Genomic DNA, 25758 nt, shown 5'->3' on the forward strand with positions numbered 1-25758 from the left:
GAGTTTGTAGACAATCTGCGTGGAAACGGTCGAGTTTAACCAACGTTTCTTAACGAAATGCCGCGTGTCTGCTCTCGTCTGGGCGCACGCATCCAGGTGTAGTCGCGTCGTCCGAGTTTGAAAAACCCCGCAGTCGCGCGCAATTGATGATAGTTCCACACCAGATGTAATGAGCGCTAACGTCGTCGAATTAACGACGGCCTTGGCTCATAAGCCTTGTCGGGGCCTGCTGCCTGCTTCTGTTTACTGAAGTTTGGCGGGAGTAACCCCGAGAATACCCGGGATGATCCCGAATGCTTGTCTAGTGTTTCCTCGCGCTCGGCTCCAAACGGGAAAGCAAGATGTTTTCGTTCCAGCAAGAGTATGGATGGATTTTTTAGCATTTATACCCGAGAAATTCGCGGCGAGGATTGTGGATTACGTATAACCGTTTTTCTGATTAATTTTTTTGACACCTATTCGACTTTTTTGGTTTGTATTCGAAAATGATATTTTGGAATCAGCTGCGTGCCCCCCCTGCAACAGTCTCGCGCCCCCCTAGGGGGGCGCGCCCCACAGTTTGGAACACACTGATTCAACCACAACATTAATAAATGCGCTAACATCTTCGGGACAGAGGAGTCATACATGCATTTCTGCACGAATGCACATATGGTTCGTCCGTCCCGAAGAGGTTAATAACATGAGATAAGTGCAGGATTAAAACTGTAAATAATTTTTTAATGTGAAAAGACATTAATTTTAAAGTGTACAAAATAATTTTTCTGTAACTTGTAACTAGTTCTCCATAAAATTGTAACGTTCCACTAGAAATCTTCAGTGCCCACGTTGGGAACCTAATGTCCTAATCTAATAGTATCCTAACCACGTTGAGAGCTTAATGTACCACTATGTACTAAATAGTTCATCCAGTTTCATAGAACTATTTTTTATAAGTACAGTACGTAAGAACCACTGTGGCTCAGAAGATGGAGCTTTCCCCGCCCAATAAAGTAACCCAGGTTCGAATCCCAGCGATTGGTGGTTGATACTGATTTTGCACCCGGATCGTATCGACCATTGCGCTGACATAAAAATATTCTTAGTTTTAGACGGATCATGAGTTAGAATCCTCCTGCCGTCGGGCTAACCATGGAACAAATAATATATAATCTTTATTATCATAAGACTAAGACTTTTAGCAATAAATATTAGCAATAAGTAACTAGCTATTTTTACTCAAATAAAATTTAACTAGATAGGAAAACGAGATTTATATTAGCATCTCATTAAGGTTTAATTTTTTAGCGTGATATTAAATGGGTAAGTTTAGGACAGATGGCCTTAGTGTTTTGAAATAGAAATAAAAATACTGAGAATAGATATACGAGAAATGTTTATGCATATTTAAAATTCCCATATATGTACTCAATATATTTTGAGCAATAAAAGTGGAATATTGAACAAAAAATATGTGGCGTAACTACCACTACAAATATTAAACATCAATTCACTGGTATATAAAACATGCTAACTTAATTCAATCACGAGGTACCTTTTGATAGAAGAAGATTGGCATGGTCGATTACTCCGCCCCCACAAAATCATAATTCAGTTGAGGGGAGATGGTCGTTTAATACAGTAAAGGAAAAATGAGGTTAAAATATGGAAATAACACGTTTTACATAGTTAGCCATGAAAACACTTTTTTTTTGTTCTAACGAGTAGGTTATAAGGTTATATCGAATATTATGTTAGGTCTGTGCAATTGGAATACAACATGCTGCGATTCTCATAATTTAAAAAAGTTGTTTCAATAATACAATAAAAAAGCTAAGGATTTCTTTTTATTGACCTTCATCTTAAAATTATGAAACGAAACCAAATTAGCGAATCCAAAGATTTCGTAGCTAGATTTATTTTTTTTGTGGAGATATTAAGCGTAGTGGTGATTTACTAAGAATTCTAGTTTACTTCTCCGACTTCTACTATACTATATACTGAACTATAATATTCTTATGCTTTACTTAGGAGCAAAGATTTGGCTTTACATAGGCTTTAAAGGTCCAGCTAGTTGAAAATATAACCTACGCTTTAAAAAACTACAAAATACTTAATTCGCGAAAAATATTTGACCCCTAAGTAAAACAAACATTAAAATTTTGCATACTTTTTGTTATCACAGTAACAATGCTTTGATAGACAAGTAAAACTACTTTCAGCAAAACTGCAATATGTTAAGAAATATCGGAGATATTTAAACTGGCTATTTCTTCTCTATGGCCATCTAACAAGACTTACTCTATTTTGAAATACCAATACAATTGTTCGAAACACCAATTAAAGAGTTCAACTGTAAAATTATTTTTTTAAAAGTTATTAGAATAAGTAATCTAGACATTCTTACTCCTGAGTGCTATAGATTGTTGAAAATATAAACAATACATTTCGTGTAATAAAAAAAGAATTATTATTCTTCTGTCATATTTTCCGTGCATATTAATGTAAATGAATAAAAGTATTTATCGATTTTTAAATATACACATTAAAATATTACATGCAGGGCCGGATTAATCTATAGGCGCACTAGGCACGTGCCTAGGGCCTACGAAATTCAGGTGCCTACGAAAAACTTGGGAGAAAAAAATTTGTTGACAAAAATAACTTAGCTTTGAAAACAACAAGTGTTTTTTGCACAAAATTATGAAGATACAAATAGAAAGATAATATTTCTCGGTAATAAATTGTTTTGCAGAATCTTTTGCAGAATCTTACTGTTTTGCGATTTTTGGATTCAACGAAATCTTGTATTATGCTGTCGAATTCCAAACTACGCAAAATGTCGTATTCAATAGACATAAGTGAGAGCGATGCCAAACGATCTTGATTCATTGTTGAACGCAAATAATTTTTTATCAATTTTAATCTGGAGAAAGATCTTTCTCCTTCTGCATTTGATCCAAGAATCGACAAATATATTCTTAATGCAATGTGAACGTTAGGAAAAGTATTCACAAGTTTATCTTTAATTTGAGCCTTCAACATTTCTTGTGCAGATTTATGTTCATATAAATTTGAAAATAGTAAAAATTCATCTACAAAGTTTTTCTCTAAATCGGATGAGTAAATTTTCACCAAATTTTGCGCTTTTAGTTTAATCTCAGATTCTGACAAATTTTTGTGTAATTTCCTTGTAATTCGGGTTCGATAAAACATCGATTAATGACACTTTTTGGTCGATCCAGAAAACTGGGAAATTCAGACATCCGGGATAGCGATGGTCCCGAGCATCCCAGATAATTGGTTCTCTACTGTATAAATATTTCTTGTAATTAATCTCACTATCAATTTCACTGTTTTCTTTGCTGGTTTGTTGTTGTATTGTTGACGTGAAGTGTTTACATAGTTATCGATCGAACTAATCATAATGGTATTATCGATATCAACTGCAATATCGGCAGTATGTCGGTATTGCAGATAAAGTTCGACAAACAAATTTGTAAATTAAAATCCATATTAATAAAAATGTTAAAAAAATATGGAAGAAAATTTTAGCATATATTTTGAAAAGAGGGGAGGAGTGGGGGAAGGAGGGGAGGGCCCCAAAACGGCTATGCCTAGGGCCTACGAAAGGTATAATCCGGCTCTGATTACATGGGTTACAAGTTTCAAGTAGTTTTATTCGTGAAAGAAAAATTAATTTTCGACTTTCCACCGTCTTAAAAATCCCAAATTTGAATCCATAAAATTAAAATAAAAGATATTAATATTAATCATTTCTGAAATTTATACATAATATACGTAATTTAAAACAAACTGGCATTTTGTTATCGCCTCCTTTCCAAAAAGTCATATCTACTCTAAATTTATCATGCAGTTAAATTGCAACGCATAGGAGAAAACCTAGGCCGGGATAGCCTGGTCGGTAGGGCGCTGGGCCCATGTCCGAGAGTTCGCGGGTTCGAACCCCACCGGTCGAAGACTCCCAGTGTAGTAAATGGTGACTGATGCACATTGAATCTGTCGAGTCGCAAAAGCCTTCCATGTTCCCATAACAAATCAATACCTCTGGGAGTACTGCATTGGAGATCGATCGATCTCTAATTCAGGTCAAAATTACGATCTGTGGATGAATGAATGGATGTATGAATGGGTCCGCCCTTTAAACGGGTGTGATGTATGGTGTGGCAGAAGTCGAATTCTTGGCCATAGATGGCTCCACTGGAAAACAAGAACAATCGCACCCCCCCCCCCTCTGCCTAAACACTCACACGTCAACAACAGGAGAAAACCTAAAGTAAGACAATCAACAGAAAAGAAACCGGCTCAGAATTCTATTAATTGTCAAAATTATTAATAATTTATTTCAGCAATGATTTGAATCGTGAAGCAGCAGATCAAATTTCTTCTTAAATGTTAGCATATGTACTTAATTTTCAACACGTAATTGAATATTGTTAATAAAATAATGTTAACAAGTAATTTGTGGTTAATTTGAACAGCTTCACTCCAAATCACCAATTAAAAAGCTGCTTACACTAAATAAAGTTAAAATTACGTTTTTCTGTAAAGTATAATACTCATATGTCATCTCTTTATTTTTATTATTATTCAAACTTTTTAAAACTGAGTCTTAGGGTATAATTTTCTCGAGCAGTTGAGTGTTGATATTCGAAATTAATTTTCAACATGTGGCTAGAAAGTATTTCCATTAAAATAATGCATAATATTTAATAAAATCTTGTTATGATACGAATTTGTAATTAGTTAGAACCGTTCATCCTGAAATCACTATGTGCACTAAAATCAAAAATTGCATTTAGCTTAACATTTGCATAAAACTTACTTGCCTTTTTTTTATATTTATGAGTTCATAAGACACTAATCAAGTCTTTCATTGAATCATCAGACATTAGGTCTAGTTTTAATGACAAAATATGTCTTGATATTTGCATTTCATTTGTTGTACGTAACTGAATATTGCAAACGAAATAAAGCTATGCTATGTTTTGTAAGTAATTCGAATCTCTCAGCTAAAAGAATCACATATTAGACGCTCCTTGCTCTAAATAAACCTAAATTACGTTTGCATAAGATTATAAAACTAGTTTGTAGTCTTTTTTTTATTGTTATTTTCTCTATCGAAAAATATTTTTAAAAAAAATTATACCTTCCAACGCTGGTAGAGGAACGCCCCCCGCCCCCAACGATCTCTTGTTACTTTATGATTATCATTATTTTCATGTTTTATCATGTTTTATGATACGAAATTTTTGTGAAGCAAAGTTTTGAGGTCTTGAAAAGCACTTCACTCAGAAAAAAATGACCTTAAAAATGCCCTGTGTAATCTATGACATTTTAAACTTTTTATTGAGTGTACTACAGAAAATATCCCTAGTTTAAATAATTTTAAAAACGCTTCATGATGGAATTATTTTTGAAATGACATAAATATTTGTTTATAATTTTTGTTTGTTATTTTATATGTTGTATTTTATATGTGTTTGTTGTTTTATAGGTATTTGTTGTATATTTTATTTTGTATTGTTATTTTTCTCCTCCCAAAAATAGTATTAAAATTTTTTCATTTCTTTTTTTTTAATATTCAGTTCAATACTTTTACAATGCATTACATTCGATTTTTTGCTTAAATAAATATACCCCATAACTAAAATGATCTCTATATTTCTTTCCTAAATGAAAAAAAAATGAATTACACATTTAAAAATATATCATGTATTAAAGTATTCTAAAACAGTAAAAACTTTCATGAAACTTAAGCTTGATTCATAATAACACCAAAGTAAACTATTTTAGCATGGAAGGCATCACCGCCACTAATATATGGGTGATTCTTTTTAAACATGACAAATCGGACCAAAAAATTTCTACAAATTTAAAATCTTCAAAATAATCTAAAAATTTTTTTGTATACTTCTTTAGCTACATTTATTAATATCTTACAGACAGCAGTGTAGTTTATTGACATTTGCTCGAGAAAAAAAATAAAATAGAAATTCACCAAATCTTGAATGCCAGGAAAATGACATATTAGCTTAGAAGTTTAAAAAACAGTCATTTTAAGTTAATAGTAAGTAACTCAACTTAAGCCTTTATGTTAGATGGACCTTAAATTGGCTAAATTAATTCTTTTTATCCACTGTAGAAAGAATCAATTTTTTTTTGTTGCTGATATGAACAGAATAAAATTGTGTATAATAATCAATCATTAAATAAATAAATAACTTTGATTACATCCAACTATATTACAATCACACATGAACTTGGTATTAGGTTAATATTTGCTTTTCCTCCTTACAGTATTAGCAGTTAAAAAACTTTTTGGTAACACTTCAATGTCCTGTAATTCATAAGCCAGGATAATGACAAATTCGCCATTTTATAGCATATAACTTTACTTTAATTTAATATTTTGACCTAAGACGTTAACATTCTGCAGAAAACAACAGGATTTCTTAAAATAACTCAGATAAATCTATGTAGTTCATATTATTAATGATTTCAAGAAGCCAGGAAAATGACAACACAAAAACCTATTCATCTTGAAAAATTTTTTGAAGTAGATTTTGAACCAGAAAATTGGTTCTTTATTCATGCATCAATATATGTTCACATAGGAGGGTATCTAATAAATCTATTAACATAAGATATTGATTCCTGGCTCAATCTATTTTGGTTATAAACCACTAAATAAATGTAGCCAGGAAAATGACAAATTTTCTTGGGACAAACAAATTATTGACAGAAAATATTATTTTAAACGAAGTTTTTGTAAGTAATACTCTCCGCGTTTATTCTAGAAATGCTTACACCGGTTGAGATAAAAAAAATTATGTATTGAAACATTTATGGGAAGTTTTGAAGCCAGTTATTATTGGAAACATTGTTTGGGACATGCCAGGAAAATGACATTTTGAAGTTCAATTAAACTTTTTAACTAAACAGTCAATGCTAGTACAAAGTCATTTTAAAATGCTAACAGCAATGCAATTTGTTAATTTTTTTAAAAAAAGTTCGTTTAGTATTATAGTATTAGATCTTGGAGCATGGGACAGTGAATTGTTATATTTCGTGAGAATCACCCATACATATTTTTTTAAATATTTGTCCAAATGAATGAAGTAATAAGATACATATTAGGTTACAAATTAATATTCAAGTGAGCAAGAAACAAGCTTTCAAGTTTTCAGTCCTTCTTACCTCAGAAATATTTCCTTAAAATTTGATTGTTGTTTTCTTCCTAGCTAGAATAATAATTTACGGCTCCAGTTCTTAATTTTATTTACTTTTTATTCGCATTATTTTTGAAAAGAATTAAAAATATTTGTAATAAAAGTGTTAATTACTGAACACCCTTAATGATATATTTCCTTAAAGAACGTTTTATCAAACACAATTTTAGTTTGCGAGTTGGTTAAATTTTTTGTTTCAACACCAATCGGGTAAAAATTTGAATGTAAAATAATAATGCAGTTTTCGTTGCACAAAAAATTCTTAAAAAAGTTGAAAATAAACAGAAATGAGACATTTTAATTTAGTTATATCGTAAACAAGACTTTTAAATTGTAAAAATGTATAATACCTTCAAGCAAGTTTCGTTATCTGGAATTAGAAAGACACGAATGTTTTACAATTTTTTGCAGCTTAGAGATCATCAAGAAACCATAGAAAAGTAATTATGGTTATTTTTACGCAAATAACACAGAATTGCTCTTTTAGCACAACTCAAACAATTAGTGTTGCCTCGAATTGATTGTTAGATGTTTTAAATGAAGCAGATATGCTTCCCCGCAGAGCTTTATTATGCCTTTCATTCTAATTGCTCTGATAGATCATTCAAACTTTATGCTAATTAATATTTTCAACCAACAAATTTTTATTTTTAAAATAAATGCTAAAGTAAAAATTCATTGCACTCTTTTTTTCAAAATTTAACCAAGCATTTGTATGTTGGAACCAAATGGATTAAATTCATGTTATTTAGTTCTGTTAGTTAACACTGTCGTCTTTAAATTGCGCACGGGGGAAATAAATTCGGGTAAAATTACCGTACTGTATGGTAAAAAGTAAAATTACTATTAATAAAACCAAAATATGCGGTATTTAAACCACTCCTTCGATAATATTTCGTAAGGTAACGGTTTACAGGAAATTTTGGTTTTCGAAATTATAGTTCTTATTACCAAGCTTTTAGTAAAAAAATTCATACCGGAAAAGTAAATTTTAACTGAATATAGTTTATCTAAGCTAAGAACTCCTCCCGCCACAAAGTTTGAGGTCGTCTAGTGCTGTGGAAACAAGAATGGCGCATTTTAGGGAGGGTAGCTTCACTCTAGGACTAACACAATAGATCGGTGAAAGAGCTTCCAATTCTCTCGCCGACCAGAGTCGAAACCACTCCAAAACAGTGACCCCGCACCCCTACTTGAAATAGTCATACCTCGTTACCATAGTCACCGCCACAGGTTCAGACGAATGTCTGAAGGAGTTCCTATTTTAGACAAACTATAGATGGTTTTTATGTCAGACAGTGATCTCCACCACCGAGACACGGACCGGTACCGGGTAGTGGATCAAATGGCACCGGGCAGCCCAATCATCGTTAAATTATTTCCATTTTATTTACTGCTGTGTTTTTCTATCAGGTTTGAACAACTTTCCATAGACGAGAGGTTAACTGGGAGCTGAGAAACATTACATAATGCCTCACCAATACCATGCATGAAATTGTATTTAATTTTGAAGTCATGCTTAAAGACAGTTAAATTAAAATTATAAATCAAAACAATCTAAAATATAAACAATAAACGCCCCCCCCCCTCAGTGTGACTCTGTAAAATTATTAAACGTCGAAAATAAATTATCAAACGTGGTAAATTTATCAAACTAGCTCGCCGTGATAAAAAGGTTGAGCACTACTCTAAGATATCATGACTAAATTAGAAAACTTTATCACACATTGTAAAACCGCAATTTATTGTTAAAATTACCAAAACCATGTTAAGCACTTTAGTAAACATTACCGAAATTTTTGGCGCTCCTATAGAGTCAGAAACATGGCAAATTTTAACATATTCTGCTAGTTTTGACTTTTTTTTTTCTTGGTGCAAAGTGATTTTTTATCACTTTTGTGTTATCTTTTTAATGTAATAAGGTAGAAAAAGATACTTCTTGAGTTATAAATTATTTAAGGGCAATAGAAAAGCTATTCAACACTAGATTTTAATTTGAGAATTACTTTTATATTTTCATATTGTCTATTAGAAATGTTTTTATGAGTTTTAAAATTTTACAGAACTTGCAATAATTGCTGAACACAATTTACTATTCGAAACTCGCTTTATTTATCCTATTCTATTCAATTTCATTGTGCTTTTCCCCACCAGAAAGTGTTATTCTTTAATGAAATAAGATCTACTGAGGCAAGAGATTATAAATTTAGAAAAATTTAATTTCCACAATAATTTTAAATAGAAATTAAGTTCATATTTTTTGTAAAAATTGTATTTGAGTGAAGTTTTAGTTCGATGCACAATATAACAATAAAAAAATTACTGCCCAAGAAATGCTTTACGATTTTTTAAGTCATGCAACATTACTGTTTTATTTTTAATTTCGATGTCTTTTTTCAACATAATGAGATATACGGCGACACTTTTGAATTATGAGATATTTTAGAACAATAAATTATAAATCTAGTAAAATCTACTTCAGGTAATAATTTCCTATTGAAAATATGTGTTAATGTTTCCTATAAAAAATATGATAAAACATTCTTCACATTTTTCTCAATGATGTACACTGTACAAAATAACAGTAAATTCTACACAAATAAGGACATGTTTTTTAATAGACAAAATTTTTTAATAATTAAGAGTCATTTTTTTTAATCTTTCCCGTGCGCTTAAATACCTATTTTTTATTTTACAGACTTTCTCCGTAAACGGCTAAAAGCTGTTTTTCCCAAAGTAATTTTTCTCTGTTCTCCCCCTAATCATAAACATATTTAAACTGTCAATTCAAATTCTAGTTTCTGCCATGCAAATTAGAAAAATCATGTGATAACTTTTTTTTCCAAGTGATTTTACAATTATTTTCTATGTTTATCTTACTTTTCAGCAATTAATTCATGATTTTAAACATCATTTAAATAAAATCGATATTCGACTTCATTGTCGAATTGATACTTAGCTTGATTTTATCTGTCTTCATGTATAATTTTTCGAAAAATTAAATTGCCAGACATTTTTAAAAGGATGGATCACTATAGTTTTAAAAGTTTTTTACACTTAAATATGATTTCAATAAGTAAGACTTTTCAGATAAAGACAGTAAAAAAAAATTTTCATAGATTCTCCCGAGCTGCTGTTGCTCAAGGGACGGAACGCTCGCCTCCCAATGAAGTGACTCGGGTTTGAATTTTGCTCGCTTAGCTGGTCAATTCGAATTCTACTCTCAACTCACCCCGAACAGATTGCTGAAATAACAAGTTTATTATTTTTTTGCTAAAATAACAGTACTTATATGCTTAAAAAACAGGAGTCCATTTTTAAATAAATAATAACATCATTTCTGTTAAATAAAATTACACACTCGCTGACAGCTTTTTTTCCTGCAAATTTAATAACTTTTTTTTTTTACCGTGCAGAAAATTTACAGCCCGAAAATTTTTTAATTACCTTATTTTAATCAACTACGTTCTGTATGTTCCCCATCTGAAGTAGTATTTTTTTAATGAAATATAAGTTAAGTTGCTTGCGTTAGGTATTATTAGAGGACTATTTAATTATAAATCAAGCGAAATCTAATTTGAACAATAATTTTCTATGAAAAATGTGGCTACATTTTGGATCTTAAATATGTAAAAGTGTCTCACAAACAAATATGACACACTTGAAGCAATGGTAGAATATATTGAAACAAACAATTTAACAGACTATATTGAAACAAAATATATTAAAACTACCCTATTTTGCATCAATATTTGTCTTATGCATTTCTCTTTTTTTTCTGTAGTTTGTATTTATATTTTAAAGTATATTTCTAATCAAGCAATGAAAGTTTTAAATTTCATTTTGGTAAGGAAAAATTATGAATAAAAAAATGGAATGGCAGAGTTTGCTGTGTGTAAGCCTCAGAAATTAAAACAATATAAAAAAAATACAATGTATGTCTTATTAAATAAAATAAAAAAGCTCAAAAATAAAAATATGTAGAACAAAGAGCGAAAGAAAATGAAGTATGCTAATTAATATGAATTAGAATAAAGGAAAAAGTCAAATTTTGTCTGGAAAGACAGGAAAAGTTCGAGATAGACTTTTTTTCTCTTATTTTTTAATTAAAATGTTTATGAATTATGCTTGAGAAAGCTCATACACTGCAAAAAATTCCGGATCGGATCAAATTATGGTAAAAAGATAATCAAATTGTCGTTAATTTTTACCGTACTTCCATTTTGTGGAAACATGTTACAGACCAAAAAAAAAAACGATGTACCGCAATTTTTACAATAATAATCACAGTGAAATCACTGAATCACTCTCATTAAATAAATATAACTGCAAAAATTTCTGTATAATATTTTACAGCAAAATGGATTGTACTTCAAAATGGATTTAGCGGATCATGCACCCATAATACCGTAATTTGATCTGGAATTTTTTTAGAGTGTATATCTTTAATTAGGCCTGAAACATCTTACCTAGGAAGATTTAAGAGTAAAATAAGTTTTTTAAAAAAATGGTCAGTAGTTTAGAACAGGACGGTACTGTTCAAAATATCTATTTCTGAAAGAAAATAGAAATTTAGTTTCAGTTCAAAATTAATACCCAATTCTTACTCTTATTTGTGTGAATGATCAAATTATAAAAATTCTAGCATAAATAAAAAGAAGGCAAATTAAAGGACCTGCCTCTTTTTGGCGATCGCAACGCACCTAGGAAGAAGAGGGTTCCGTGTCTTGGCCCCCTCCCCTTCTCTCTCCTCCTCTTCTCAGGAATGTACTACGATATTTTCCCCTATCTTAATATTTTTTGTATTTAATTGTCAAAAATATTTTCTTTTTCAATTTCCACTACGCTTTCTTTTAGAATTATGTTCAGAGTACCTTTCAGTTCCATGTAGTTACCTAACTTAAAAGTTTTTAATCTCTTCGAAAATCAAGACAGAAACGATCATGTTTCCTTCTCCTATGGCTCTGCATGTGCTAATGGCGATTCATAACAATAATGCAAGTTAGCAGTATTGATCTCGTATAATAATTGGACTGTTGGAAGTATTTCATTTCACTCCGGCGTCTATATTACATGCATTAAACATACATAAATTATTTAAAATTCATGAATGTTGAGTAAATGGATTTACATTAATTATGATTTTGGAAAAATACCATCTATGGCGTTTATCCACTATAATAATTTTTAATAGCTTTTGTACCTGAATTGTATATTAAACTAGTATAAAATATTCCGAATGTATGCATTTAAAATATATTCAACTGTACTTGTTTAATATTAATACTATTCACTTTTTGTTTTCTAAACCAAATATTACAGCATTATTCTTCATTTGATATTCATTCAAATTTCATAGTTTCAAAAAAAAAATGCAGAAATATTTTTTCAGAAAAAAGAAAGTTTTTTCGTAAATCTCCTTAACAGATAATGCGCTGAAACTCGCTTTTTCCAAAGTTGAAATACATTACAAGTTTAAAATTGACAGAATTATTTCGTGTTTTTAGAAAAAGGAAAGGGAAAACATAAATAGCAAAGCATTGCGCCTGAACAAAGCAAAGAAAATTTTTAAAAGCCGCTATGCATTTATACTTTAATATTTACGTAACATTTTTAATTCATTTTGCATTAGATAAAAAAATTTATTTTCCTTTTCTTAGAAGTTTCATTTTTAAACAAGTTTTTCAATCGATTTGAATAGTTCTATGTAAAATTAATAAATTAATTTCACGCAAAAAAAAATTATGGTCAAAACTACCAGATTATGGTAAAGTTTTTGGTTCTCTGGAAACACCAAAAAAATTCACCATAGCGTTTCGGTAATGATTTTGGTAAAATTAACAATAACACGTTTTGAAAAATGTGATTAAATGTGGTAATAGTGATAAGGTTTAGTAATTTGTCATGTTACCTTAGAGCATAACATAAAAACCATTTATTTGGTTAAATTTGCATTTCGGTTTTGCAATTTTTACTAAATGTATGGTAATAAGAACTAAAATTTTGAAACTCAGAATATTTTTTGAACCTTTATGAAGGGAAAAAATGTCAAATGAATGGTTAAAATACCATATATTGTGATTTTTTTTTTAGCAGAAATGTCATTATTATACAGTACGGTAATTTTACAAGAATTTGTTTTGTTCGTGCACTTACTAGTCGTATAAAATTATATAATGTCAGTCACATTTATATAAAAAAAAAGTATTGAAGCATGGTATGTTGTAAAATTTTTGACCAGGTTATTAATTTGTTTGTTTGTTGACAATTTAAAAAAACCTTTCAACATGGTCAATATCTTTTTTCACCAGAGGTATTACTTTTTCCAATTAAAAAAAAAGAAGCTGGAATATTTTAAAATCTTATTAGATGTTGAAACAAATGCTTGGGTTCTCATCTTCAAAATTACTAAATCAAATTTCGATAAATATATCAAATTATTTCTAACTTTTTTAACGAAACAAATACTATATACAGAGAGTTTTCAATTTGAAAACCCAATTATTAAAAGTTTAAAAACATAAAATAAAAATAATTTTGAAATATGTTATTTTAATGACTTTTTTTTCGTTGCTGCATTAATAACAAAATTGAAAACTTTTATAGTATATCCCATTCTGTTTCACTATTTCAACAGAATTTTTAAAGAGTATACTACATCAAAATGAATGCACCTGGAAATAATTATGTACTATCTTTATCAGACTTTGATTTTCCATCTTTTGATACCGGTGAAGAGTGCTATGCGAAATCTTATTCCTTACTAGGATAAATTATTACTTTCAAATCATTGCATTATTCTTTAGATTCTTTATTGGAATTATTCTTACAAATTATTGTGTTACTCTTTACAAAAATTATTACATCATTATAGAAAAAAAAACTCTTTGCAAGAAGAAATTCTAAACTAAAACAATATCTGTTGAATATTATTCTTTCACTCATAACAACTAAAAAGAAGGAAGTATCTTAAAAATTAACTTCCATGCATAAATCTCAATATGCAGTTAAAAAAATAAAGCTAATTAAGCAAAATTATTTTTTTTTCGGAGGACGAAATTCTGGTAAAATTATCGTACTGTATGATAATGGCAGTCCATCCTTTTAAAAAAAAACATAATTCTGGTAAATAAAACCAAAATATATGGTATGTAAACCATTCATTTGGTAAATTTTCCGTTCATATGCTAACGGATTACCAAATGAATGGTTTACATACCATATATTTTGGTAGGAAATATAACCAAAGGAAGAAGAAAAAACAAAATATTATAAAAAATGGAGAAATTAGTGAGGAAAGCGACATCAAAAACACAAAATACTATTTAATTATTGAAAAAAATTCAAAATAAATAAAAATGAATATTAGAAACACCTCCAAATTATTTTCCATCTCCCAGTTTTTCTTAGTTTTAATGTTTTTAATCACCACTTGCCAAATGGTGATACTCCAGCTTTTCCTAAAATATTTGAAATGTCGCGATTTTGGAAAATTATGTTTAACCTAAAGAGCGTCAAATATCTTTACCCATAAGAACTTAGCCCTAACTAGTTTTGACTCTTTTAATCCCAACTTCCTCAATAGTCATTCACCACATTGTTTTTAACATTTTCGGTTTTCTGATTTGAAACATTAATTTGGGAGCATTAATGTAGTGTGAATGTTAATGAGTATTCTCTTTTAAGTTTATTTTTGACAACACTTAAAAAATATATATTTTAAGTTAAACATAATTTTCTGAAATCACTTAAATCACTCATTGATTGTAGAGCATCATGTATAACTTAAAAAGGTTAAATATCTTTTACTTTAGAAGCTACGTTTCACTCACTACAATATTGATTTTACTCCATATTGCTTTTTATTATACTTGTTTGCATATTTTCCTTACTTTACGCCAAATTTTTATTTTCTTAAGAGAAACAATTACGAACTTGTTCTTCCCGTTAATGATCAGGAGTATGCCTAAGAACAATTTCTTGGAACATTCACTAACAAACATTTCCTGAGTATCTTCCATCATCGATTCTTCTTATAATTATATTTCCGTTAATAAATTTCTGAAATTCGATTGTTCGCTTACAAAGTTTTTATAATCATTGACCACAAAAAATAAATAGGTGTGTATACATTTAAAACTTATTTAAAATTTATTAAAAGTTAAAAACGATATTAAGAAAAATGAGAAAGTTAAACTGCAAAAATATGTAATATTTTCATTAGCTCACATTTCCATACATATTTTGAACTCTTGACAAAAATGGTGCTAAAAAAACTGATATGTGGGGATGTCTCAAACGAAAAAAATGAGGAATTCGGAATTTGACATAAAAAAATAAAAAGAAAAGAAGAAAAAAAAATAAACTAAATTAAATTAAATTTTAAAAAATTGTGATAGCTGCAAGGGGATCACAGGTTACCCATTATCAAAATGGTTGTTGTCTAAATTTTTTTCTTCAAAAACAGCTATGTTGTGCTTTCATCTTGGACATCTTTAACTATTAATCCTGAACAGTTCAGTACATAATTTCGCAGACATATTTGAATGCAGCTCAGATACATTCTGTGTGTAAATTCTTTTGATGATTGAAAAGACATTGAACAGTCAATCAAGATCAATATTAGCATTTTCGGATTGGTACAATGGTGTTTGAAGGGGATTGTAAGCTGTATCATACACCCGTTTCGAATTCACAAGTTCATACACGAAATGGGATTTGAAAGCTAGGCTTTTTTTTTTTCAATTTCACATGAATAGTGAATGAATCATTTATATTGCGTGAAAGTTTACGGTCTTGTGCAAGTCATTGGGTGAGTTGACTATGAATCCTTTTGTACCTAACTGGGGATCAACTACCCAGTTCTCGTATTTGCATGAAAGGGGTTCAGAGAGTCCCATTCGCTCTTCGGTAGGGTTCAATTCTGTCAACCACTTTGGTACTTTTGTGAGGAACGGGCTTCATGCTTGCGTTTTCAAACGGAATCCTTTCGTTTTTCCGTTTGTGTGTGACGCTTAAGATATTCCCGTCTACGTTCTTTGACTTTGGCTTTTTCAGCTTCGGTAAGTTTAGACCTTGGCATCGCTTTTTTTTTTTTTTTTTACTTCAATTCCAACCTTTGGGATCGTGTCAATCAGTTTGGGACCCTCTTTATTCGTGATATTCATCTGTATTAGTATTGAAAACGATCCAGCTTGAACTGTAGGTTAGAATTTCTGATTCCTAATTAAAATAATAAAAACAAAAATATCGTTCAAATGATGAAATTCTCCTTTATTCACAACTCAAGGAGTATTTATGGGATCTCTCTGGTCCCATAACTCAGAAATAAACTCACCAACTTAATGCATAACAAAATTGAAAGTGAAAAGAGTAATTCTAAAAAAATTATCAAACAGCAGCGGTCGCCATAGCAACGCATACAATGACGACGCATGCGCACTGTTTACTATTACTCTTGAACACAGTTGAAAAGTGTGATGACGTCCAAATAAGATGCTCACACCATCAAGTCCATGCACATAATTTTGTCAATGGGTAAAAAAAAAGAAACGAATTTGTAAGATGGTAGAAAGAAGAAGAAAAATTCTCATTAAATGTTCTAATATATTTTTATGCCTCCAGTCTGTTTCCGTGATAACAGCTATAATTCATTTTTGTGTTGTTCGTATTAACTTTATGTAATTTATATAACATTTCTATAAAAAAACTAAGAGAAAATCAAGAATATCTGTTCAGTCTCGTAAGTTCTTGTTCAATAATCGAATTTTTCGCTTAACAGACTTAGGGAGAAGAAAACAATTTTTCCTTGTGCATTTCAGGTATTCAATATTTGGATATTTATTTTATAAGTAACTCGTGGTGGATTGAGGCTTCGTTTTCTTTAGCTTAATACGGGGTTCAATTCCCTGTTCTAGTAGTGATATCGGATTGTTTTTACTCCGTTTGTGTATTGGTGGTCAGTTCGCAATCTAATGAAATATAAGCGGAATCCTCTAAAGATGGAAAAGTTTTGTAAAATGAGTCTCCTGCGAATATTTTTATAATTTTACGGAAAAGTTTCATTTTTGATTCTCTGTAATTTTATATATAATTCTTAATTAATGTGTCACAGTTGATTTTCAATAAATTTAGCATAGTTAATAATCTAAAAGCCTCAACAAAATCTTATAATGTCTGATTTCATTTTTTTTTAAAAAATGTTATAACTAAAAAAGAAAGTTACGATTAAATGTTTTTATCTAAAATACATTTATAAAGCTAGCTCCTCATTCTAAATTTTAAATTTTTTAAATATGGACTATCTGCATTCCTACACAGCAAACTGGTAGATCTGTAAAGCTGTTCTGTAAATCAAGTTTTAATAGTGTGTTGATAGCTAAATGTGGTTAAATTAATAAATTTATCAGAATTCCAAAAAACAATTTTTAGAAATACACATTTTATTAATTAATTCCAACGTGTGGAAAAAGCATTTTTTCTTATGAAATTGGGAATGTAAGATTTGGAAGTAGATTTTGAAATAGAGAAAAAATGATCTCCTTTAAAAAAAATTCTGTGATTTTATGATGCAGTCATTTGAAAAAACGTTGATTACATTGGAACCATTGAAATCATTGCATTGTGACTCACCATGACATCGCTAAAGATTTTTAAAACATTAATTTAACACAAGTGATGTTTTCGTTTGACCTGTATATTTTTAAACACCAATTAGCAGCTATAAGTTGTTCTTTAAAAACATTCAAAATCCAGTTCAATTTTTTATTTAATTTAAGTAAAATACTGTTTTAATTAATATTTCAATGTATTACAAAATCTAATTTAGATGCCGGCAAGTGACATCATCGTAAGCAAATAGTGGCATTCGTCGATTCAAAAGTCAATTCGGTTCGACACGCACGTGTGACGTAGTTTAGAGGTAGCCAAATAAACATGACAAAAATCCCACAGTATCAATCAGAGTAGCTTCTAACTGCGTTAGAGATTTACGATAGATATGATGTAACATTCTCTGATTGGTCGAGAGCCAAAATTTACAGAACCAAAACGAAATAAACTTTTTCTCGTAGACTTAACATGGGGTGGTCAACAAGGTATTTTTATCAAGCGGAATCACATAATTTGGAGTACATAATCTTTTCCTTTGCTTTCAAAATTATTCCAAACAGCTCAAAGTATCTTTCATACACAAATACAATGTTAAAAAATCATTTATTTTGGGAAATAATTAGATTTTAAAATTTATGATAGCTCTATTTGACACTTTTCTCAAGCTATTTATGTTATTGCATGGCGAATTAATCTTTAATTTTTTGGGAAAATGTTAGTTTTCTTTCAAATAAATTATTTCTTCCAGAATTATAAGCAAAAAAATAAATTATGTTGTTATATTTAAGGAAACTTTTGCTGTACTTTTGGCGTGCTCTTGGCTGGGAAAAGAAAAACGAATCTTAACGTAACTAAATATTGATACCATAGCAAAAACGAAAATTCTTAAGTGACTAATTATTCATTTTCCAATTATAACTAATTATGGCGATTTGCAATTATTTTCGTTTATGGTTTTTATTTATAAATGTTATGTTTCTAAGTTTAGATTTTTTTACTGCAGATATATTAACTTTTACTGGCTATTGTATATTTTAATTGAAATGAAAGTTGGTTTTTTAATAACTATATGCAATAACTGATTTTAATGCCTATTTATCTTCATGTTGTCGAAATGTCAAACAATAATAAACAAATATGTCGTTTTTTATAAGTTACACATGCATTTTTGATTAAAAAAGTACGTTACGTTACTTTGAGTTTATATTGAAAATAAATAGCTAGATTTAGTAAGTATATATTCCATGAGGCAAAGATAAATATCTTTTAAATCTCTTAGCATTTTATTGAGAGTTGTTTTCAGAATTTCTTGCATGGTGTATTATTTTTAATTCATTATTGTTATTTAAAAAATAAAATGTTGCTGCTGTATTATATAGTGACAAATCATATCACTCTAAACTTTATTCAATGCTATTTTTATATTTTCTTCCAAAGTGTATTATTTTTTTTCTTAATATTTCGTTATTGTTACGTGAAAAATAAAATGTTGCTACTGTTCCTTTTCTCTTCACTTAAATTTTATTTTCTATATTTTATGACACATTATTTAATTAAAAGATTCAATAAGTACAAAAGAAATTGAATTTCTTGACGTTGACTTTCTTTGACTTTGTTACAATTTAAAATGGTAATTGATATATAATGACAAAAGTTATAATAAAAAAAATTAAATGAAAGTTTCATGTTGATGAAGAAATGCTAAAACAATTTGATTTTTAACATAGTAGGAAGTAAAAAAGTTAGGTCCATCACTTTCAAAAGACGAAGAGGAGATTTTTGCGGTGATAGAAAGTTATTACATAAACTATGCTTTTTGCGTTTTTCGTATGACAAAAATTGAATTATTTTTTCATTTTTTCATCCACTTGAAAACGTAGTTTTCAAAACTTTTACCTTATTTTATAATTTTCTACTTTTTAATTTTGTGCCTTTTAGATAAAGTCGGAATGCATAGAAAATGCTTCGCTAGTTTATAAATTTAGCTTGAACTATTAAAAAATGATTGCTTATTGTCATCAGACACAGATCTACTGTTGAAATTTAAACACTCTAGTTAGTCGGAAAGTGGTCGAAATTGAGATTGGTGATAAATTTCATTTGGCGATTTAAATTTTGTTTTGATAAGTCAAGAAATAATTGAAACAACCCTTTCCACCTAACAGCGTTTAATTCATATAAGAACATTTTAACCAATAGTTGAAAAAATAATAAAAAATCAAATTGAAGACAAATTTCTTTTGGTGATATGATTCTAAACTCTGCAAGTAGTGATCAAGAAAAACTTATGATGTCATCCAGTACAGAGCTCCATTCAAATTGTAAGCTCTTTTGCTAATCGGACAGTAGTTGAAATTGCTATTGACTATAAATTTATTGTAAAATAATATGGCTATAAATTTTGTTTGTGAAAAAGTTACAAGGAAATAATTATTATTTAATTTATCATAAGGCTTGGATATCTAGATCAGGTTTAAACACTCCAGTTTTTTAGCAAAAGGACGTAATTTTTACCAGCTATCGGTTAGCTTTGAGATTATATGGTGATTAATTTTGATTATTTCGTAAGGGATTGAAACTTATACTGTCGTCAAGCGCGGAGAGAATCCCATAGAGTGAGCACTCTAGTTAATCAGAAAGTGGTCTGAAATTTGACAGGAAATAAATTTCCTTAAGCAATAATTGCAGGATAAACTCTGCTGGTAACTGTCGCGAAATGATTGAAAATAGTATTCTAATTTAGCATATAGCTTCAGTTTTAATTTGAGTGCTCTAGCCAGTTTTGAAATGATCGGAAAAAGTTGATTGACGGAGAATTCTCCTTGACTATAATATCATGATAGGTTATTCTGGTTGCGGCCAATAAATGATTGAAACTTGCATTGACATCTGGCACGGAGCTTTAATACTATCTTGTGTGCTCTAGCTAGTCAGAAAACGATTTAAAATTTGACTGCAAGATTCCATTGAGACTGACATTCAACTATCCGAGATTACATCACAAAGATACAACGATTTCATCAAATTAACAAAAAATAAAAAAAGGTTATTTATATTAAGATAAAAATATTCCTTAGTAATAAAAAATATGTTAATAAAACTAATTGAAAAACTATAAAGTTATCAATAATTTACTCTTTTAATTAAAATGCTATCCATTTTAGTTTCATTTTTAACATATCTTTGACTTAAACATCTCGTGACACTAAAAAAAGAAATTAAAATATCAATAAAAATCACCGTGAAAGCTGAATGCTAGAGCAGCGTCACCAAGTCTTCTAACCATTCCATTATCTTTCTCGTTTGCAACCCAGTTGAGCCTTTATGAAGCCATTGTCGTAACTTTAACTAAAAGTTAGATATCAGGAACTATAAGCAGAACTTCACGTTTTTTCGAGTTGCTAATACCCAACGGAATATCTGCAAGTTACTTAATGTGGCTATCTCGATCCTGATTGGTTGTTAAAATGCCGTATTTGATTACGTTATCAACTGTTCTTCGAATTCTATTTCGAGTAAGCCAAGCCTGTCAAGTATCCCTTGAGTGACATATTCTATTTTCTTTCACAAATGTTCTTTCATAAACATTTCAATTGTCGCTCTGAATATCTCTTACTTAATACAAAGACAGGCAAGGAGACATGTAGAACATAAACTAACTAGTTGTGCATCGCAGTTACCAGGTACACAAAACAAAAATATAACACGGTTACGATAAAATGCATAGACAAATAATAAATCTAAGTCAAGTAAAAGAGGTAGAAGAGAAATAATTATATTTTAACAAAGTTAATGTGCGATACGGTGCTGTATTTAATTAATTTCAGATTAATTAGCATTCTAACTTATGTGGAGAGACTTAACTCCGGCTTTAACACCCCCATCTTGTTTATAAACGATTAGTTGGTGTTGAGGTTATAGGTCACATGTCTGGGTACTAATGATTTTTTTCTTCTTGAAATGCAAGTACCCGAAATCCGGCTAACTATTTCTAAGGATCCTATACTATTCTATTTATTCAGGGGCTCTAATTATTTCATGCAATCTCACATTAGACAGAAAAATAACATCATTCACAAACAAGGAAAAATCATGTATTTTTGGCTACCATCAGCATGAAATTCATAAAAGTTACAACGATTTGTAGTAATATTTATTTATAATTCCGACCAACTATTATTTTCTGTTAATTTTAATCTGCTTGATTATAATTATTACCCATTGGCAAAATCGGTGTTGTTTTGGGTTTGATGGCGTGCGCACCTTATTTGGATGTCATCACGCTTTTCGACTGTGTTCAAGAGTAATAGTAAACAGTGCGCATGCGTCGTCATTGCATGCGTTGCTATGGCGACAGCTGCTCTTTGATAATTTTTTTAGAATTCTTTTCTTCACTTTTAATTTTGTTATGCATTAAGTTGGTGAGTTTATTTTTGAGATATAGGACCAGAGATATATCATAAATATTTCTTGAGTTGTGAATAAAAGAGATTTTCTTCATTTGAAAGATATTTTTGTTTTTATATTTTTAATTTAGAATCAGAAATTCTAACCTACAGTTCAAACGGGATCGTTTTCAATACTAATTCAGGTGAATATCGCAAATGAAGAGGGTAAAAAATTTAAAAAAAAATTAGATAACTACCATTTTGTCAATGGGTAACCTGCGATCTCCTTTTTTTTATTACTGAAATTGTCTTTTGCCTAATTTCAAGATGGCAAAATAGATCACATAATGTTAGGTCAAACTTTTGCGTGGGTAAAATATTGCTTGCCTAAAACTCGTTCATACAACAACAGAGTATAATATTTGGATAAGAAATTTTGCAGTTTTTACTTTTGTCTTATAAAATTTAAAATTAAACGCTTAAAACTGAAAGTGTTGTTCTTTTATTATATTGTAAAGTAATCGCATGATATTACCTTATTATGCAATATTTTATGACATAGAAATTTAGTAACCGTTTTACAATTTTTTATTGATAAATAAGCTATATTTCTTTTTTAATACGTTATATATACTTTTATAATGAATTTTATATACAAATGGATCCAGTCAATGCAGACAATTGAAAGGATCAACAAATTATTGATTTAAAATTCTGAAGAAATATTAAAAGTTAATTTTTCGCACTAACTATTGTTAGATAATCCTTTTGCTGAAAAATAGTTAACGATTTCGTAGGATAATCAAAAATTAAATAAAAGTTTTGGAAACGAATTTTTTGATAATGTTACAATAGTAGGCGAGCGAATTTGTTATGTTTAAATTTCATCCCAACACTATAACTATAGAATCAAATAAAAAGAAAAAAATGTAAGATTTTTTAATTGAAAATTTTCAATTTGTCTGTTTATTATATGGAAACAAAAATGATTTTGACGTAATCAGGGGAAGCGAATTGCGCAGGGGGGCAGTCTAGTCATGGATCAACTATGTAGTGTAAAATAGTTTGCTTATACGATTGAATATATACGTGTTCTACAAAAATATACAACGCGAGACGTTAATTTTTGTATGCAAAGTAGGGAAGAACTACGTATTTTTGAACTGCACATAACTTTTAATTGTACCAAAGACAAACTGTAGCAATTGTAGCGAAAGTAAAGTTGTCTGTAATGTTCGAATGTTTGAAAAAAAGTGCAGTTCTCTATGTTTTAAGGAATGAAACTGTAAAAATTTGCAAAATAATTTTTTTTAACAGCATTACTTAAAAAAATATGTTGGAAAAATAAAAATGTTCTCTTTTTCTATTTGCGAGATTCTTCCGTAAAACAAGTATGAAACATGTACAAATTAATTAATATTATAGTCAAAATACATTCTGTGAATATGTATCTAAACTATAAATATCTTTGTTAACAAAGGTGAACCCATGAAAAATATTTACATTCTTATTCATGAAAATATAATAGCGTTAAGCAATTTTAAAGCAGTATTAATATCTGCTTGTTCCGTGCGAGAAATGGAATTGCGCTTATACGTGTCGTATTTATAAAATTTAATTCAAAACAATCCATCTATTTTTTTTAGTTTTGCTACTTGCACTGGGCGCGGTACTTTTCGCGTAAGATCTGTTTTTTACGAACATGTTACGGGACAAAATTAAATTACCGTAAAATCACTGATTTACTCTAGTTTCATATACAATACAGTAAAAATTACCTAAAATATTTTAAGATAAAAATGGATTGTGCGCTAAAATGGATTTTACGGATGATGCATCCAAAGTGCCGATACTTTATGCCATTATTTGATTCGGAATTTTTTACAATGTAGATATTATGAATTTAAAAATTTTGTAATCCTTAGGACTAGAAGTATCACAGGAAAAAATGTCGAGTCATCAATTTTAGTAAAAGTGTTATAGTTTTTACTGAGAAAAACATTTCACTAAAACATTAGATATTTCAGATACTTTTTGTCGTAATACCTATTTTGACTGAAGATAGCTGATTTTTGCTAGACAGTAACTGAAGAACCTAGCGGAAAAACAATTTAAATGAATTCAGTGTTAAATGTATGACATTCAAATTTTCGCTAGATTTTGTGATCCCTTGTATGTGCACAACATTATATTATACTCACAAGTATTTAAATATTGCATTTTTGTAAATGATAAGATATATACTAGGTAATGATAACATAATATAAGCATTGAATAACACACTTCTCCATTTCTGATAAGAAATTTTAAATATATAAATTGTTTAATGTTATTAAAATACCAATTTTGAGTTTTTTTTAAAAAAATCGCAATGTATTTTCTCCTTAAAAAAATTGGTTTAAGTTTTTATTTTAAATTCTTTAAATACTATAGATTTTCTTTTAGACAGACTAGAACTATGAATTCATAAAAATATACATATGTTTTGCATACCTTTTAAGTTTTTATTACATTAAGATTTCTTATTAAATTTAATTCTTAAATTTGTTTTTTACCGGTTTGTAAAAAAGCGAAGCTCGTTTGCTAATTTGATAAGACTATAGCAATCATATATGAACATCTGAAAATACATTAGACCAACGATTCCAATATGGTATTCCAAGGAACCCTAGGGTTTCTTAAGAGCATCATATGTTTTCCGACTGTAAATACATTTTTTAACACGTCGTCCCTCAAAATTCTTTCATTTTTGACAAATTTTATTAGGCATGCATTATATGAAATCTGTAAAATATACATAATTCTCACCTCCTCCATTTCTGTAACAAATAAATGGAAATCTCCAAACATTTCCCAAATCTACTGCAAAACCAATGACTGCCAACAGGAACTCTGCTTTCTTGTCCCATGTTTCACGGTCGTCATCCGATTGGGTTAGGGCAGGAAGAGCACTTGATTCACGTTTGTTTGTTTCTGTGGTTACAACAGACGTTCGAACTTCTTCTCCTTGAAGTTCTGCTTTTAAAGAGCATTTTGATGCGGATACAGGTACAGGCATTGTTTTCTTTTGATGTCGACTTTTTTTAAATTTATAATCGTCTGCGTTATAATTATAGAATTTTTATTCACCCGGAAGATAAAAAGGGTATTTAAAAATAGTTTGGCGTGAAAATAAGAGCTTGTTTTTGTAATTTAAAAAGTAATTCTGATAATTTCCTAATTTTTAAGAGTTTTTAATAAAAACGCAAATATTGTTCCGGGCGGATGCGGGATTTTGCGGCTGCTTTTCTCCTCCGTCATCTGTTGATTCTTCCGGAAAGGATTTTTCGCACCGGCAGGGGGCGTTTCTAATCCCTTAGAAACTTTCGCCGGCTTTGGAATCGTTTTCCTCTCTTCTGTTGGAATTAAATGAAAGTTATAATGTCGTTAAACTTTCACTAATTTCAGGCAAATTTATGGGTTGCATGGGTAGGGAAGTAAAATTAAAAACAAAAGAAGTTCACTTAAATATATGAAATTCCAGGAAA

General features: G+C 29.6%; 1 protein-coding gene across 1 annotated transcript in view; it reads right to left on the reverse strand.

Moving 5' to 3' along the window:
• The window catches only part of LOC107443894 (sodium-dependent serotonin transporter), a 76525-nt gene extending 50971 nt beyond the window's left edge, over nt 1-25554 (reverse strand). Inside the window, exon 1 of the mRNA XM_043043450.2 lies at nt 25040-25554. Within this exon, the coding sequence (XP_042899384.1) occupies nt 25040-25289 (250 nt within the window). The 5' untranslated portion in view covers nt 25290-25554. The remainder of the gene's footprint in view (nt 1-25039) is intronic.
• Nucleotides 25555-25758: the final 204 nt, after the last annotated feature.

The sequence above is a fragment of the Parasteatoda tepidariorum genome, chromosome 5, assembly GCF_043381705.1.
Source record: "Parasteatoda tepidariorum isolate YZ-2023 chromosome 5, CAS_Ptep_4.0, whole genome shotgun sequence".
Lineage (NCBI taxonomy): Eukaryota > Metazoa > Arthropoda > Arachnida > Araneae > Theridiidae > Parasteatoda > Parasteatoda tepidariorum.